Source organism: Tigriopus californicus, chromosome 5 (assembly GCF_007210705.1).
Source record: "Tigriopus californicus strain San Diego chromosome 5, Tcal_SD_v2.1, whole genome shotgun sequence".
NCBI classification, from domain to species: Eukaryota; Metazoa; Arthropoda; class Copepoda; order Harpacticoida; family Harpacticidae; genus Tigriopus; species Tigriopus californicus.
Window position 1 is genome coordinate 8,821,355 of NC_081444.1, and position 18,398 is coordinate 8,839,752.

The window sequence follows — 18,398 nt, forward strand, 5'->3', positions numbered from 1 at the left end:
TGGACAGGGGTGGACAAAAGTGTCCAAAAATGAAATGCCCACCCTGCTGGCGAGTGTGTAATTTTGAAGAAAAGTATTACAAATATGGTTATGAAAGAAGAAAAAAGGGATGGGGCTTGACAAACAGAGGGAATATGTGGCATCTAATTCTTTTTCCAACCTCTCAGAGAAGGTTTAAGAAAGTTCTTATTTTGTCTTTGAACTACATGTGTACGTCATGTTCCATCATCTTTCTTTCGCTCTCTTACTTTATTGGGCTAGTTTCCTTTCCATTTGAAAACATTTTTCTCTCCATGGATTGAATCTGACAGGTTCATATATTTCATAAAACTCCTTTGGTCTTGAACTCAGTTCATCCCTTTACTGTACTATAACGGCACATTTCAAGCCATGACATTCTTACAAACACATGCAGTTAGAATCTAGTGTATATTGTACGTAGGATAAATGTGGTATAACATAGCAGACAGCATCAGAAGAAGAAGAGGAAGGGAAACGAATAGAAAGAGACATAGAGAAAAAGAAAGAAAGAAGAGAGATAGGGGCACTTTTCCACTCCATTAGGTGGACGACAAACATTTCACGACGGCTTTCAAATTGTGCGAAAATAACGGGCAAAAGTAGTACTTACATGAGTTGTCAGATTTTGGCAAAGATTTCGATCCCGCTTCCCTGTTTTCGCCAAAACGTATCGCATGCACTCAAAGTAGGCCGCTATGCCATGTTTGTACTGAACTCCCAGATTCAGCACGCCTTGACGTTTAGGTGGTTCAAGCTCAGAAGATGATGCCGATTCTCGCATTATCGTGTTTTCCTCGCCCATTGAAGCATCAGAAATATGATGAGGCACTTTTTTCAAGATTCCCGCTTTAAAGTTGTTGAAGAGGGCCTCAAACACGATTTGAGCCTTGGGACCCTGACTGAAGAGCTCATTCGGAAATTGATTCAAAAGTGGCAAGATCTTCGGGTAGATCAGTGTGCCATTGCCACTACAACCACTGGCGAGAACACGATGAAGTTTCGGGATCACACACTTATCCAAACTCAAATACGTGTACCAATCCTAGAAATGCAAACTAGTCGTTGAAGTTTTTGCGTTTTCCAACGATGAGAAAGCCACATGAAGCATGAAGAAACCAATATCAACTGGAATGTGGGACACGATTTCTTGAAGCAACGGTGAAAATGAATTCTTGATGGTGAAGTTACATTATTCTAGATGATTGTCAAAAATACATCTCGCCTAAACTGGAACACACGAAAAATCAAACTTAGGGCCAACTTTATCGGCAAAGATGCTGGTACCACTGTGGGCGATGGTCTGTGGCAATCAGGATCCTTGGTTTGAAAGTCACGCATCGAGTGCCTCCGATTACTTGGTCAGTTTGAATGGTCAATTAGCATACAAAATTGCAAGGAGTCAATCATCTTTGGACTCAATATTTTTGAATCGCTTTTTTTTCTAGCCCTCTACTTTTTTCCAATAAGACCTTCCGAACAATTTTTGCCGTAAGCACATCATCCCACCACTTATTCAGGCAAACATTAATTAAAATCAATCATGGTTTTCCCATGGGGGAATCAAAGAGCATTGTAACAAAGAAACAATAGGCGAAGGCCAGGATCATGCCCCACAGGGTGGCCGGAAATAACGCTAATAAATGGTTCAAAGTGCTTCAAACAGGGTCAAGATTCTCCATAAGGGGAGCCACTAGGAAGGGCTGAGTATGACTGAAATAACAGAATTGAAGCCAGGACGCATGATAAAGGAAAGAGCAATTGTGTCAAATGTGGGAAATGGAAATGAGAACAATCAAAAAACGATAACGATACTTTATAATGAATTTTTTTTTGCCATTCCTGACACTAGGGAAGCCAACCAAATTTGTCAGGGATCACGGATTGGACTTTGAAGCCAAACTGGAAAAGACAACTGTCAATTGCAAATGAAATTTGGTATTATTGTGATACCACTTTTGTAAATTTTTATCATTGCTCATTTTACACATAGTTTCCATGACACTATTGGTTGTTAGTCATGTGACATTGATTCGATTTAAGTATGTAAGTCCTGCACTGCCCTTCCCATTGGCGCCCCTTATGGAGAATTTGGACCCTATTTGAAGCCCTTTGATCTTTGGTATTTTATTATATTATTTTTTAGAAATTTGGCATTTTGGGATAAAGGACAATTTCTTCCTTCAGTAATATTTTCTACCATGAGAGAGGTCCCCAGTTCAAATCTCCTCCCCAACCTTTTTCAAAGGAAACTTTTAGACGCTAACCACACCCACAGACCAAGAACCAAGCCAATATGGACACGACATTGCCTATCAGAATTGTGTACAAATAATGTGATGGGTGGTTTTGCTGGCTGGGGAAGGATCATCCCTTCAATCCTGGCACCTCGATTACAAGAAAAAAGATTCCTTATTGGGCGCGGGACTTTATATTTTGCGCTAGCTGTTTTTGTTTGTGTGTACTGGAAACTTCTGTGATACAGTTTTGGCCAGCCTATTTTGTTTTTTCGAGCAAGCCATTGTGCTGTGTGAACTCTGCAAGTGCCAGAGAAAGTAATATACAATCGAACGATTCCAGTCAAGTAGACCTGGGATTGAATACATATACCCGAGCATAACTCGGTCGCGCGTTAAGGAACTACGCTACAACCATCTCCATCTCCATTTTGGATCATGTTTACAACTTTTTGCTAATTAATGTTAAAGATGCTTTACAAGGCTAAATATGCCATATAAAGCTTCTTTAATTAATGCTATTGGTACAAGGCAACATTAACTCACTTGCGGTTATTTGACCATTGAAGAGAAAGGAAAGAAGAATAAAAATAAGTTAGTTGTCCTTTTTACTTCAGCTTATTGGGTCCTTTAAGCAAAAGGTGTTTGGGGACACATTGACATTTTTTAGGAGGGCACTGGATAAATTACCAAAACATTTAAGATGCTAAAAATTAAAAAAGGTCATCAGATTATACAAAAACCTTCTGTTTGCTATTCACTCCTTAATGTTACTTGGTTGCAGGGCTTGATTAACGCTTGTAACATATTACTTTTTTAGTAACACTACTGGTAACGCATTACATTTCTGCAAAAGTAATGAAATTGGTAATGGGACAGGTTTATAGTTATCATGTTAATGTTGCTTTCCTTATTTAAACAAAGGACAGAAAAAATGTAAAAAGCTTACATGTCCCATTGCTTTTTAGAGTTCCATCTCAAATGCAGTGACTTATTCATTGTACTTCTTTGACTGAAGCGCTGGTCCCAAATCAGTGGGGAGAACTCATTAAAACCTTATCAAAAAGTGATTGTAAGGGTGAACTATCCCCTGTTTTAGCAAAGTAACGCGCGATAAGGGAGTTGTTTTTTTTCAATAGCGTTTCAAGGTCTGCTTGGTTGTCTTTAGAAAAGACAAAAATGATATAAATAGGTCTAGCTTTTACATTTAATAACAAAATCAATTAAACCAATCCAATAAAAAAAAACCATGAAGTAAAGAACCTGTTCTACCCACCCATTAAAAAACAAAAAGCCAACCCTAGGATTAGCCCATTTGCCAACCTACTTAACTAAAAACTATAAAGCTCTAGTGATATCCTTAAAAACTGTGATTACGTCATCTCCGTTTCCTGCTTCAATGTCCCAATATAGGCAACCCTGCTAAAATGTGACTCCAGGACATTGACGGTTGAGCCGGTTGAGCCGGTTGAGCCGGTTGAGCCCTCTACCATCAATCAGGGCTGCCAGATGACGGTTTAGCCCGCCAGATTTCGCTATTTCTGGCATTTTTAGATTCTGCCTGGCGGGGAGATTTTTCTTTTGGCGGGGAAGATGATTCTGGCCGTTTTCTGGCCTTTTTGACCTTTGTGCGGCGGGAAATTTTCGACATTGACGGATAGGCTGATTTAGGTGGGTTGCTGGCGTTTTTGACTGACTTCAGGCGTTTTTTGACCAAATTCAAAGGAATTGGCATATTTTTCTAAGGCTTTGATGATGCTTTGCGAGAATGCAGGTTGTGCCTCGGCAATTCTATCTCATCGCACTTTCAGTTTCATTCTTCAGAGCAATTGATTATTGTACAGCAAACTTTTGGGCACAAATTGACGCGTTTCAATTGTGAATCATGCATCACTTGTATGATCATCAATTTATCTCTCTAGAAATAACATAGATATGTTTTTAGTGCAAACAGAGTACATACGCTACTGTTTCAATAGAGGGTTTCAAGGTTTTCAAGTTGGTGTTTTCAACTTCAGAGGCAATCATTGTTTTCACGGCTGCTTCCTCAATAAATGCATAAGATGTGGCACAATTTTGGACAAAACGGCAATGTATTGTTTTACTGAAATCAAGGTATGGCCAAATAAACACAATTTTCACTTGTTTCAGCATTACAAAAATGTCCCTATCCTGTTCCCCCTCTTTCGAAAATCCAAACCATAGACAAACATGCAGGACCACTATGAAAGCTTTCAGAGTTGAAAAACTTTTTCTGTCATAGATTCTAAGATGCTTGAAGGTGGACTATGATTTTCGGCAGATGCCACGTCACTCACATTTTTATGTGTGAAAAATGTTCAAACAGTAAAAACCACAAAAAACTATGAACCATAGTTTTGCTTTATGAAATGCAATGTTTCAAAGTAGTTGAATTGTGACACACACATAGGGTAAAATATCTGCAACTCTGCTAATTTACGCTCCACAATCTTAAAATGTCTGGTTATAATAGTCATTGGTTACAGCAAGTTCTGTGAATGACACAAATAGTTAACGGAAGGCCAAGAAATTCAACTCAAACAGAAAAGCATCTGATTGTAGATTTGAAGTGCCCTAGAATACTAAGAGAATATCTGGCGTTTTTCGGGTGCTTTTTAAAGATATATTTGGCGGTGAATGTCTTGCATTGGCGTTTTTGGGGGGTCATCAGGCGTTTTTAGCCTGTCGCGACCGGGCAGCACTGCCGTCAATATTCGGACCAGTAGAGCCTCAGAGCTGACAGTCACAGTGGCCTGTATACAAAGGGTATGACAGTGAGGTCACCGCACCATTGCGGTGGAATTTTGAACCTTCAATGCCGTTCCAAAGCAATGAGTTTACATGGGTCCCAGATCCAAACCAAACACATTTTTGTAAAAGTTTGTGCCTAAAGGGTTAGTTCTAAGGCTTAAGTTACTCTTCATGCATCATTATCTGCAATCGCAGCAACATCAAATTCAAAATATGTATTTCCATATATAGCTCGTAGAACCAGCTTTTTATGTAAATGTATTTGGTTTGGATCTGGGATCCATGTAAACTCATTGTTTTGGAACGGAATTGAAGGTTTAAAGCTTAGCTCCTATGGTGCGCTGAACTCACTGTCGTACTCTTCTAGTCAGTCACCTATCTGCTCTAAAAACTGGTCTATCTGGCTTGCTTGTTGCTTTCTTTGTGATTTGACCATAGAGGAAACGAGGCCTAGAGGGTGCGATTCAAGCTAGTCAGGCGGACTGATGTTCAGAACGAATGGGTGACAGCTGAATGGCTGGCTAATAGGGAATGTTTTCTAATTGTGGAGCGCTGCTTTCAATTGGCTGAAGATTCACCATTCCAGTTACCAATTCAGCTACAGTAAAAAAAAACACAACAAACTAGATTTTTACCCTTTTATGTCTCTGGTATGTTTTGACTCTTACTGCAAAAGGATAAAGTGAAAAATTCAAATTGTAGGGACATCATTTTCTAAGTCAACATTTTGAATGCTTTATTTGATCATTATGTCCAAAAATATCAGTGATATGTCACTTTTTATTAGCCGAAAACATTAGCAGATTTCTTATGCACAGTGTTGTACTCTTATTCTCGTAGTTTCCTTCATGTTCACTCTACCCCTTCAAAGCCTCATCGCTTCCCAAAGTTTCATCTCCTTGTAAATATACATCCCTGTATTTATAATAATACCAAGTCATAAGCCATTACTCGACCATATAATCCGCCGGAATTTCAAAGTACCCAAAATGCTTTCACGATGGGTATCACAGGAAATTTTGGTTTCTTTGATAAGGGCACTTTTATCAAAAGAAAATGACCTGTTAGGATTATTAAAATTTGAACATTTAACCAACTTTCTCTCCTTGAAAGAACAAGCCAAAAAAAGCAAACCCTTGGAAACAGATAAAACTAATTGGCCAGACATTGTTACTTACGTTTCAAACGTTTCAAATTTACGTTTTAAAACCTTGATCGAGTCGTTTTTCATTGGCTAAAGTGAAATACCGCTATTTCTGCCCACCCTGTGATAGGGAACCATTGCATGCGTGGTCAATTTTTTTTGTGTTCGCAATGCAAATGAAGTAGGGCTTTTCATTCCTTACTTTACTCAATCGTCTTTACATGGTCAAAACTCCAGCATATGTTCGTATACTGTGCGTTAACAGTACAAACGGACCAAGGGATTGTTTAATCATGTCTCTCTTTAAAGTTGTTTTAACAACTACACTAACACTTTACATACTACAAAGAGGTATCTTTAGACATTTGAAAACACTATTGTTACAGAGTAAAAGGGCTTTTTGAACAAATGAAAATGTACACATATTTTTATGAGTTTTAAAGATACGTTTCGAACATAGTCAAATCATTTATTCCCCTTCCCAGAGGTTATACATGCGTTTGCGCATCTTGACACGCAATTGGGTCTCCGAAATTTCAAAACGATTCATTAGAGCACAAAAAACGGATGCCTACCTGACAGGTGGACGTGAGAGTCAATACTCCATCCCAAATGGCACTTGATACCAGAACATCGGGTTCGTCCAAATGAGTAAATGCAGCCTGGGCCAATTTCGTGAGGAACGTTTTGATCTTCGTTCCTAGGCCTTGTTCGTTTGTTTTCTGCCTATCCTCTGGGAATGGAAGGGCTGATGATGATCTCGTGGACACCCGCTCCAAATTCGGACAAAGGCTGGATAACACTCGGAACCAACTTGACCGTATCTGCAAACAAGCATTAGACTAGACCATTAGGGATTTCTTTCATAGAGCATGGTACCCAGCTGAATCATGAACGGGGAATCAAACGTACTTAATCCCTAAATAACATACGTATTTACATGTGTAAGAATATTTGTCCAATATATTCCACTCACTCGGGGAAATGTTCTACAGAGCTTAGTAGGTCTCGGTGTTATAGATCCTTTCATCTTGAACAGGATGCAGAAGGAAATCATCTCTAATTGCATAAACAGATCAATCTAACTCAAGTTATAATTGTTAAAAGCCCCTTTCTTCTCACTTATTCCAGGATATTGAATAATTCAAAGTGTAAATGTACCGTACTCCCAAACCAACAGACGATGTGACGTCTTCTCCTCGTTTCCAACTAGATTAACATGGGTAATTTCATTGGCGAAGAGCTCCCGACAAGCGCCTTGGCTTTACAAGTGTGCCCTCGATAAGATCACTTACAATGATGTCGAGAGACTTTTCCACCCAGCCGCCCACACATAAAACAACCATAAAACTCACACTAGAAGATTTGTGGTTGGCAAATTTCCAGAACTTTCCACTCTCCAGCAAAGTGATGTAAAATTGGACCATTTCCTTGTCATGCTCGTTTTTTTCCTCTGGGTTTGGCTCGTTTTTCTCCTCGGCGGAAGGTTGAAAGATGGACAAGAAGTTGGCGAAGGCCAGCAGAGACATGCTTAAGGTTCGCTCGTATTTCGAGTCCATCTCTTCCTTGGAAGAGGTCCTGAAAAAGAGATCAGCCCACAGGAAGTTCAATCTCAAGAACAAAACGACGCCCCCAGGCTCTCTTTCACAAGTACCCAACCAAATATGACTCTTACTTGGGATCGCTCAGCGTCTGCGGAGTTTGGTTCAAAAGGTTGTCTTCAATTAGTGTGAGAATTTCCTTCTGACAAAAGATTAGCACACTTTTCCGCTTGTTCACAGGAAAGGCTTCGTGAAAGGCGATCTGGGCTTGACTCGCCACCGGAGCATGGGGTTCCATTTGACATAAGAACCACGTTGGCATGAGGGATTTGAGATGAGGTGCCAAGTTCCGGCCTGCTATGCTCGCCACTAAATCCACCAAGACAACTCGGGAACATCAGACCATTGAACAAGCAGGCAACCAATTCAGACCTACCTCCTAACTTTATTGCAATAATGGCTGTCGCCAAGATTAAATGTGGGTGCTCAAGGCAAAATAATCGCCCGTTTTCACAAGATAAATGTCAAATCTTTCCTCCCATCCTAGACAGTGCGATAGGATACGATGCTACACAAAGGCGATCCTTTCTTTCCCCCAACATATTACTCGTTCGTCGCTTGGAAGAAGGAAACGCATGTCTAATCCTGGCCACCAATGTTTCCAAGATTTGTGCTCCTTCATTGGTTCCACTCGAGTGCAAAACGGAAATGACCTAACTGCTGCCCAAATATTATACTTCTATCCGTCCAGGCAAACCAGTCTTGGGCTTTCGCCGCACTCGGCGAATCTTACCTCTATCATTTATCATAAAACTGCAACCAACAGGAGAACGTCCAGACCCATGGCCATTGCAGTTACTTTAATTAATACGATACACAATGAAATGTCCCCCTTGCAGCTCATCTCCTGATCTCCCATTCTAGTTTTAGAGAATGCCCTCCTCCTGTCAAGAATTGTGGACCATGGCACAAAATAGCCTATTCTTATTAGATATGAGCCTTACCTGCTCTGTGAGCGATTTGGGCGGCCTCTCGAACACGTCGATCGTGCTCGGTGGAAACTTTGGAATAGGTTCGTGTCCAAAATGGCAGAAGCTCCCGCACCTCAGTTTCCGAGAAGTTGACAATGAGCTTATTAAACTCTTGCAGACCCTAGAGCCCAGGAAAGACGTTAAAATGATAAGGAAAACGGTACTTCAAGTAAGGTTACGACGGAACAAGTTTGGAGTCCAAATCGAAGAAGCGTTCCATGGATGAAGTTTACTACCTTGATTTTGGTGGTCACGTCCCTCTTGCTCATTCTTTTGAGGGCCACTTTCGCCTCAGGGGGGATGGACGCTCCCTCCAAGTCAATGCCGCTCAGAAGGGAGGCAATGGGTGTAATGCTTCCTTCAGCTGAAGCAGGTGGGGTCAAGGCCGTGGGGTCTTTCAAGGGAACTTGGCCAAATCCGATGAACCCACCCCCAGCCGAACCCAAAAGCTCGGCACTTCGAGCACTTGAGGATGGCTGCAAAGGAATAATAGCATTTTCGTTCTTGTTATTGCACTCTAGTGTATTCTGTATTTGGAACCCATACCAAGTTTTGGAACCAATTTTTGGTTTTTTGGTACCAAGAACGAAGATTACAAGTTGACGTCAATTCAAAAGTAATTTGATCGCTCTGCTCCATTTGAAAACTAAGGAAATTGGACACAAAGCAATGTTCTGCATATCTAGAGAAAGCATAGTAATTCCAAATTTTCATCGGTAAATACGTACTTTCAAAGAAAACGTTGATGAACAGATTCGTCGAAACACCGATGTCCAAATTTACTTGGTTTCAGCAACTTGAGACGTGTCCTATTTGGATTTCGTACAATATTAATACTTTTTCAAACTACCTAGAAACCCGGAAAACGCTCTGAACTGTTCTCGTCATGTCCCTTTTTAAGATCGAAACTTAGGCTTCTCTTTGCAAAATTCTCACGAATGTCAGTGGTTTCTTAGTCTTCGCCTTTTTTCAACCATGGTGTTTTTGGGCCAAAAAAACTCCATAAACAAAACGAAGTTTGTAGTGCATAGAGATCCGAGTTGCTTGGCAACTTACAGATTTACAGATTCTTTAACTATCAACTTGAAAATCAAATAAGAACTCGGGGTCTAGCCCATGTCATCGTTTAAGTTCTTTCGTCAGTACTTCAAAATATATAGTCGCGAAATGGGACTTTAAAGAATATCAACACCACTCTAGACAGACAAATTTGTCAAGAAAGTAGAGGTTGCTAAAAATAACAACCTTTAGGGCAAATTTGTGCCGGTTATCAATTTGCTTCAAAGTTCATTGAGACTAAATGTCATGTCAACAAGTTAAAAACATATGAAAATGTATCAAGAAAGATTAAAACTATGGATACACATGTATATCAATGTCATTTATAGAAGTTTGCAAGAAAGAACCGTCACTTCAGCGATAATGCCAGATTTGTTGAGAAATTAGTAGTGGTGCCACTCTTAGCTGGTATGCCCGTTATATGAAGCTAATAAGACTGATTCATGAATTATTGAAGTACATTTTCCAAGAAATGACGGAGAGGAAGATACCCATTTCACGTCACGTGCTCCTCGAGATTTAGTTTTTAGCTGTCACTCTTCTCGTCGCCCGGGCTTGCACATTTTAAAATGAGAAGTATATGAGAGATCTCAGCGACCTTTCTTAAGAAACTTTTAGACGTGACCACACCCAAAGATAAAGACCCAATGTGATATCAGACTGTCCATCAGAATTTAGAAATAGATAATGGGATAGATGGCTTGCTTCTATCTCTCGGCGAGGCGTTTTTAACTCTACGACTTTTAGAAATAGAACTTTTTCCAAAAGCTGTCTCGTGATACTCGTGAAAAAGTGAATTTGTTTTGTAAAATATATTGCAAAAATTAATATTTGAGAACGCAGTCGTGTATTTTTAATTAAGTCCTCTCAGATTTATGGTAACATAATTGATTTGTTTGACATTAAACTAACCTAGATTCCATTTCAGCCATAGTTTTGTATCTCATTTGAACGAGAATAAAGACTCGTTGAGGACAATCAGAGATAAAAATCCTATAGATTAGGCGTTCCTTTCTTTGAGTTCCGGAAATCAAGTGTCCTAAATTTTTGTGCCTATCCGAGTCCACTTCATTTTGAGGTACTTTTTACGTATTTTGATGTTCCTGGGCCCACGTGTGGAGGTCAAACGGGAACTGAACAACATTGTAGAGACCTTCGATTGTTATCGGAGTCGTTCCAGGGTCCTGGCTTAAAAAAACCAAATTGTTAGCCTATAAATTGGAGACAAAGGGGTTGAAAAATGATATTTTGGCCTGGGAGGGCACTCCAACTCAATTGCTTGTCTACCATATTGACTCCCTTAAGTTAGGAGTTGGGAAAAGTACCAATTTCACCACATTCAAATCCAAAGAGACGAACTAGGCAAGGCATTCATGTATTCAGGTAGGTCAGTAGCCCTAAAAACTGAGCACTTTCCTCTCCATCTTTTCTACCAACTAACTAAGCTCGCTTTTTGAAGAAGGAAAAGAATCTGTTATTTCTTTATTTCAAACGATGTTAAAAACCAAATCTTGAACCAAATGAAAGACTAAGCGAGTATAACCATTTCTTGACCACATTTAATGCAAATGGATGTCAATTTTGTCCAATATTTTGCCAATCAATTGGCCAAAACTATTTTTCAATAGTAGATTGCAAAATACCTATCAATACCTACTCGGCTTTTTTACAATTTGTATCACACCTTGGGGTTCAGTTTGGGCAACTTCAAGTCTCTAAGAGCTTTTGCTATTTTCCACTTTTTGCTCCCCTTTATTGTAACACATTTTTTGTAGATCTTGATCCCGTAGTCCATGACTAGGCTTAAGGTTCCATCAGTGTTCATACTTTTGCAAATGGATGAGTGTGGCCAAAGGGGCAGACGAATTTTGTGAACCAATCAGACCCCAATGGGCAGCTATAATAAACCAATAACGGCTTACCTTGGTGTTGCCTTTGGTCCGTTGGGCAGAGTCCTTCTTCCCCATGATTAGGCTGGCCGGAGCTGGTTCTAAAGTTGGTCCAGGGCACTGATAACCCTCGTTGTTGTTTTTTTGCAATCTGTTTCGGTCTGTCAGTGGCCCTTGACTACTCAAATGGTTTTTGAAATTGTCAAGAACTTGCTCAAAAACACACTTCCAGTTCGAGTTCCAGGTAGAGGAACTAATCACAGTCTAGATTTAGAATACTCTGATACACTCGTAGTCGATAACACTTAGATTTCAAGCCATTGAGCCACGATGTTCACGGCTTCCCTAGGATTTCGCCAAGATCGTGTCGTGGTCACTTAGGCGTCAGTGCGAGTCTTTGAAAGAAGAGAACACGAACCACACTTTTTGCCAACTCCTCCTATCACTGCATTGCTGTTCAACAGCTGAAGGCCACGATGAGCTCAGGCTGGCCAAATGGAACTGATTCCATAAATGAGGGTTCCTACTTTAAACTCCATGATGGTTGTCTAAGTTAACTAGTAGTTGCAAGTTTCATGCTAACTACGAGCAATGCCAACCAAGTTCTTTCTTGCTTTTTTATATTTTTTTTTGAAAGCCTGAGAAGGAACAAATATTGTCAGCTCACAACTTCATTGTGACCACCCTGAAATGAGAAGTTATTGTTTTGATTTGAGGTAAACATAAAACTCAGCTGATCACTGATCAGTGGTTATGTTCTCTTCAAAATTGACAATCAGTAATCCCCCATAGATCCTCATTCATCAGTAGCTTGTTTAATCAACTTGTTCATCAGATAGTTGTTTAAGGATAAATTAAGTTTTGAGGTATTTTGGTTATTTTAAGGCAAAACATTTTTTCGCGAATTTCGCCGTAAAATAACGTTATATTTATTAATTTTAGGGAAATTGAATGCTGTTTGTAATGTTTTGGCAAAGTGTAGACGAACTACATTCCAAATGTGGCCACTGCTTCTTAAGATTGCATGTTTTAATTAACATTGATGGGAAACTGAAGATGTATTTTACTTTTTTCCATGAATTATGCCGTAATGTGTGTGTTCAAAATTGACATAGATTATCACATTATGATTGCACAAACCATTCATGCTTGCAGGATGCTTCAAAATATGAACCTCACTTAGAAGTTTCAGAAATGAGAGCGTTGAAATTCAATTTGTCATTGATGTCAAGAAAAGACTCAACCCAAAGAACAATAAATTCTGTAAGATAATAATGAAACAATTTTTGCCATGAAAACCATCAAAAACTTTGAATATTCCGTCGGATTTTCTCAACCTAAAAACAAACTACTTTTACGGATTTTTCCCTCAGCACGATTAAGGAGAATGATGGAAGATATTCTTTTTCAGTCTATTGTGAGCATGCAAATGATTTATGGACAAGCATCACACTTAAATGAAGTTGATTTATTCCTGATGTACCGGATATGTACGAGGCACCTCAAAGCACTATCTCTTTGCTAAAAGTGCGAGTTTCAAATTTGGGCGAAATTTGATAGCAAGATTTGGGCTCTGCACTTCCGAAGAAATCCTTCTGAAATTGAACAAAACTCACTTTCTTAGACACCAACAAGTAAAATTTGAACAATTTGAAATTGAAGTCTTTTTTGTATCTCTTTTATTGAACTTTTATTTTCCATCTGATTGATTATCTTAATCATTTTTAATCAAATCATGATCATCATTTATACAATGCGTGAGTACATTTTTCACTTTTTGTTACCTTGAATCGACAAATCAATTCCCAATCAAGCTGCCTTTTATTTGCAGTTTGTTCAATATTGCGTTTGAGAATAGCTGTATTGACTTGTCAAACTCTAGCTGGTTCGAGACTTACGTAATTGGTAGTAAAATCCTTTATCAAATCTCATGATGAAGTTGAATATGTTCGCCAATTTGTCTTCACAACTTGAAGGAAATTTGTCAATAAAACATCCTTTAACTCAAACTACCGTAAATGGTTGTCATGCATTATAATAGTGTTATGACTTGTTATGCTAATCTTAGTATTAACAGAAGTTTTATTCGTTGGAACTTTTTGCTTTGGAAGTATTTGTGTGTAACAGTTTGTTTTGAAAGTTGTACCCGCGGACGAAATAATCGAACTCTATTGATCTATATTATGAAGAATACGTATTACATGGGAATTTAACAACAATCAAAATTTCAATCCTTGCCATCAGAAAACAGCCAAAGGAAAGTGAATCCCTCAGGTAGCAAAAAAGAACATTCATAGGCTATAATCTTTTATTTATTATTGATAATATTCTGATGATTCCAATTCGTGTTGTTCAAACAACTCTTCGAAGCATTCTCAAAAATACTGTAGGTAAGTAACAAAGGAAAAGAGAAATATTTTCTAAGAAAGAGATTGAAGTATTGTTCTTCTAGGCATGCTCTGAAAGTTAGACACCTTAAAGTTTGTCGGAATCATCGGATAATCAAATAATATAAAGCACGTTTCTTTGAACTTCACTCTATGCGACCAAATTAGAACAGAAGTTCTTGAAAGAGCTTAAATAAACAACAAGTTGACGAGCAAATCTACGAGTAGGCTGCAATCAAAAGTTCAAAAAGGAAAAAATACTTGGGCTTTTGCTTTTTAAAGAGAAAAATTGACAAGTACGACTTTGCAAAAGATTCTTGCAATGTCAGTTCCCGTCGATCAAGAAAACTGGTTCAAACTTCTTTTTTTGAACTTTGCTCACGCGTACGATAAAGATTGAGAGAAAAATTATAAAGAAAAGATCTCCATTCTTTCAAAATGCTTAATGTGGTTAAATTTGTTAATATTCACGGCTTAATCTTAATTTCTCTCGACAATTTAGGCCTTTCAAAAGCACATAAAAATGTCTTATGCTAGATTTACTCTATTATATAGCATTGTTGTAATGTTGCTCTTTACCAAGAGTTGGACACCATTTCCGATGATCTTCAGAAAAGACATCGCATACTGAACATTCTTCACGATGACAACAACCTAACACTGAAGTTTAGACGTATGAGATGTCGATTTTCAAGCGCTTTGAATTTATCATCAGGCATTTCAATAGCATCTGGCTCTCTGGATAAAAATATTTTGAGTTCGGGAGTTGAAACGCTTTTTGTTTGTCGTATTCATTGGCGTACCCTCAATCTCCAGGATTAATGATCAATCCACCTTTCAGATTTTGACGGGTGCCCTTTGAAAAAGCGGAGAAGTTCAGCTGGTCTGAGGTCCAATATCATTCCAACCTTTGTCGAGGTGTAGGTACGTACGCAGGGCTCGTTTCGAACTCGTAAACATTCTTCTTGTAACAGCCTTTCAACCCATCATTCAACTTTGGATCAAGTTAAATTCACCTCTTCGAAGCCATTGTCGAGCGAAAGCGCAGGGAATTATATCTAATCGCAAAAGAGCATTCATTCCGGGATGTTCAAGATATTGACATCATCTTTGTCTATGAATGGTTTTAAAAGTAAATATTTGACATTTGAATCATCTTCATTGACTATCTTCGTAAATTGCCTTTAAACTTATCCACGGACTTCTAGAGATGTGGACAACGAACGGAAGCCAAAATGTCGTATCTCCTAAACTGTTCATCTTATTCCAAATAAGCACTTCCTACGGCCACAAGATCTTGATAAATAGATGAATTTGACCAAATTTGAGCCCAAACTTATACTTAGGGAACGCAAGAAATGTGGTCTAAGTTATATAGTAAACAATACATAAACAAAACATAAGCTTTTGACAACATGAAATTTGAAACGATCCACTTTACAAGTACATGATATAATAATGACCTACCATCAATTCAAGAGATCTACGTTTCTTATTTTATTACTTTAATTCGAAAACTGGCTCAGAATTGCTATGGCAAAGAAGCGGGTGGCGGAAAGCGCTTTAGCTGTCCATATTTCTGGAAGTCCGGGACTCATCACATGCCAGTTTTTTTGCAGGCTTCTTTACCATTACTAATAATTTAAACTTCAGCAATGACAAAAGTCAGAGATTATTTGGCCGTCAGAGGTCGTGTGGGGGGAGAGTATCCAGAAACCCAGGATGACCTAGAGATGCTCTTGGCAGAGATACGCGAGATTGAGTATACGTCATCGAATTCGACCGATTTGATTGGCTGCCAATCGTCAACGAATAGGGGCTCTGTTTGGAAACCTTCCCAACAGACAGTCGGTTGTTTCCAAAAAGAGCTCACAGGTTTGTAAGAACGTAAAGCTTTGAATGGTTTATGACAAATTTGATATGCCATGGGCTTAAACAACTTATTCCACAGGATTAAAGTGTCATTTGTCATTAGAATTGTATTGGTGTGGTATTTCTCAAGAAAATGTAGTTGTCACACTGATCTTTTGCATACTGCCAGTATCAAGTTGGACTAAAGTGCTTCAAAAGAGAGAGTTTAACCAAATTTAACCAATTGCATTGTATAGTATGAAGGGACTTGTTTCTTGAGCGACCCAGGAAGTTTGCATGTGTCAATGTTAATCTGAATAATCTAATGAGACATTTCAGCAATCTAATCTTATAAAAAATGGTTCAGAAAGGATTTAGAAAGTAACAAAAATATTAGAAACAGTCTAAAATCCCACATCCATGAGTCAACTTGTCTTCAAGTAAAATTTGGTACTAGCCTTGAAGAAAATATTCAATGACGCCTGTCAAGATGGTACCCTGTCCTATACAGCGATCAATTTTATAAATCTGTTTGGAAACTTTTTAGTTCTTCTGATCGTTCACATTTTTGAAGTGGAGCCACTCGCCAAACCTCGCACGACGGAGCATCCAGGGTCTTAAGGATGACCCAATGATAAGTCAGGTACATATGGTCTAGGAGAGTAGTAGGCTTCAATACATGAGAAAAGGTGAGCGAGGCATGCCTAGGTGCCTGTGCAAAGCGTTTTGTTCTCCCCGTAACTTCAGTTCTACTCCATGCAGCTTTTCGCTTTGTTGGGACATCTCCTCTCGAGCTTACCCCGATGTCAAACATTAGAACGCAATCTCGACGCATGCCATTCAAGACGGAGCAGTTCTATTACTAATTTGCTTTATGTTCATATCATATCTGATGCACCAACGAATAAAAGTTGGACTTAAAACCTGCTATGGGATTAACGCCAACATATTCTCTCCTAAAATTTGAGCAAAGCAAATTGAACCAGGAAAGAGTCCAAAAAGAACATGGGAGGACTTGATTTTTTCACTAATCTGAATCCTCGAAGGCTTCAAGTTGCTCGTCAAACGAACGTTGGGTATTAACGGTCACTACAGTTTACTCCTAATACATGTAATATTAGATACCTTTCATACTTTCTTTGAATGCGGTACGTACGCATCGTTCCAACCTTTCTAGCCTCTTCCAATACGAGAGCTCTCTCTCTCTCTCATTCCTGGAATGTGCCCCTGTAAGACATTTTTGGATCCGTTCGACCTTTTCCAAACCTGCTGAACTAATTGGAGCCCAAATAGGCGAAGCATGTTCAAGATGTGGTTGACCAATGTCGCCAACCACACGCTTGAAAAGCTTAACCTACCTTCAACTGGATATGCTCTTTGAATTGATTCTCTATGTGTAGCGGAACGATAAAACACATATGGGAGGAAAAGGGACAGAAAGGATCATGGTCCATGATACAATTTCCGTTCAATCCTTTGCTTTGAAGCCCGTCCCCATCCCAACCAAGGTCACTATTATGAGGTGACCAAGTACTTCCTTCCATGCTGAGGAGATTTGAGGGCGTTGATCGAGATCTAGACTGTGAGTGGGAATGCGACAGTTGGCTAGCTTCTTGGAAGTACCTTACGGATTTGTTTCAACGGATGGTGGTAAAATAGAGATCATTACCGGACAAAAAAGCCGTAGGATAATGAATTACAACGTTATACATTATAAGATATGCTTCGCAAGACCTGACACTGATGTTGGTTTTTTGAATCAACACATTGCCTTTACCCTTCATTCTTTCTCTATCAATTTTTCACTAGGCTCTTCTTATTATTTCTACATCATTGTGTTCCGTATGTTTGTGAAGACACAGAAGATAAAAAAAAACAGACGTTTGTTCAATCCGAAAAAAGCAAATGGAACTTTATTGAGTTCATAAATCTTAAACTGAGACCACAAATATAATTTCTCAATGCTCTTTGTTTTTAACCTTTCAGCTTGGATCCTCCCATCCATGAAGATTCGCAGAACTCTGGAAAGATTTGACCTTCGCTATGCTACCGAAGCCAGCCGTCGAATCATTCTACATTTTTTCATATAACTATGATCAAGTTCAGAATGGTTTCAGTTTCAAGGAGTGACCTGACACTTCAACTTTTCTTTGGCAATGCATAATGCTTGAGTGGACAATGGTTGAGAGGAAAACCGAAACATAACATGGCACGTTTGTCCTTAAATCTTATCGCGTTGAATGTTTTTGTATATTTCATGCCTATCCAGTTGGTGGAGGGTTTTCCAGACTTCCAGGGTAATGGAATGTCCAATCATGGGTAATTTGATTGCGGGTCAAGTTAATCCAATCGTCAAGCTCGTTAGTTGGGTTGTGTTTTTCATCTTAAACAGACAAGGACCTCGACAGAGTTGGCTAGGATGGTTGAATAGTTGAATCTCAAAAGTGGGGAAAAGGAAAATTCAGCCTT

At 39.0% G+C, this 18,398-nt stretch overlaps 1 protein-coding gene and 2 long non-coding RNA genes across 4 annotated transcripts in view; 2 read left to right on the forward strand and 1 right to left on the reverse strand.

The window, feature by feature from the left end:
- Positions 1-12,149, reverse strand: part of LOC131881094 (E3 ubiquitin-protein ligase listerin-like) — a gene marked incomplete in the record, with an annotated part of 34,162 nt that extends 22,013 nt beyond the window's left edge. The window contains 7 exon segments of the mRNA XM_059227863.1: positions 632-1,063; positions 6,747-6,995; positions 7,527-7,749; positions 7,847-8,081; positions 8,717-8,864; positions 8,980-9,219; positions 11,725-12,149. Coding sequence (XP_059083846.1) covers positions 632-1,063; positions 6,747-6,995; positions 7,527-7,749; positions 7,847-8,081; positions 8,717-8,864; positions 8,980-9,219; positions 11,725-11,769 — 1,572 coding nt within the window.
- On the forward strand, positions 4,130-18,134 carry LOC131881103 (uncharacterized). Its single transcript, XR_009373330.1, has 4 exons — positions 4,130-4,370; positions 14,920-15,002; positions 16,477-16,572; positions 17,916-18,134. It is a non-coding gene; the product is annotated as an uncharacterized LOC131881103 (long non-coding RNA).
- LOC131881102 (uncharacterized) lies at positions 7,735-9,001 on the forward strand. 2 transcript variants are annotated; one of them, XR_009373328.1, is made up of 4 exons: positions 7,735-7,884; positions 7,953-8,190; positions 8,260-8,784; positions 8,862-9,001. It is a non-coding gene; the product is annotated as an uncharacterized LOC131881102 (long non-coding RNA). The 2 variants fall into 2 exon arrangements; XR_009373329.1 differs by lacking the exon at positions 8,862-9,001 and having other exon boundaries at positions 8,264-8,723.
- Positions 18,135-18,398: the final 264 nt, after the last annotated feature.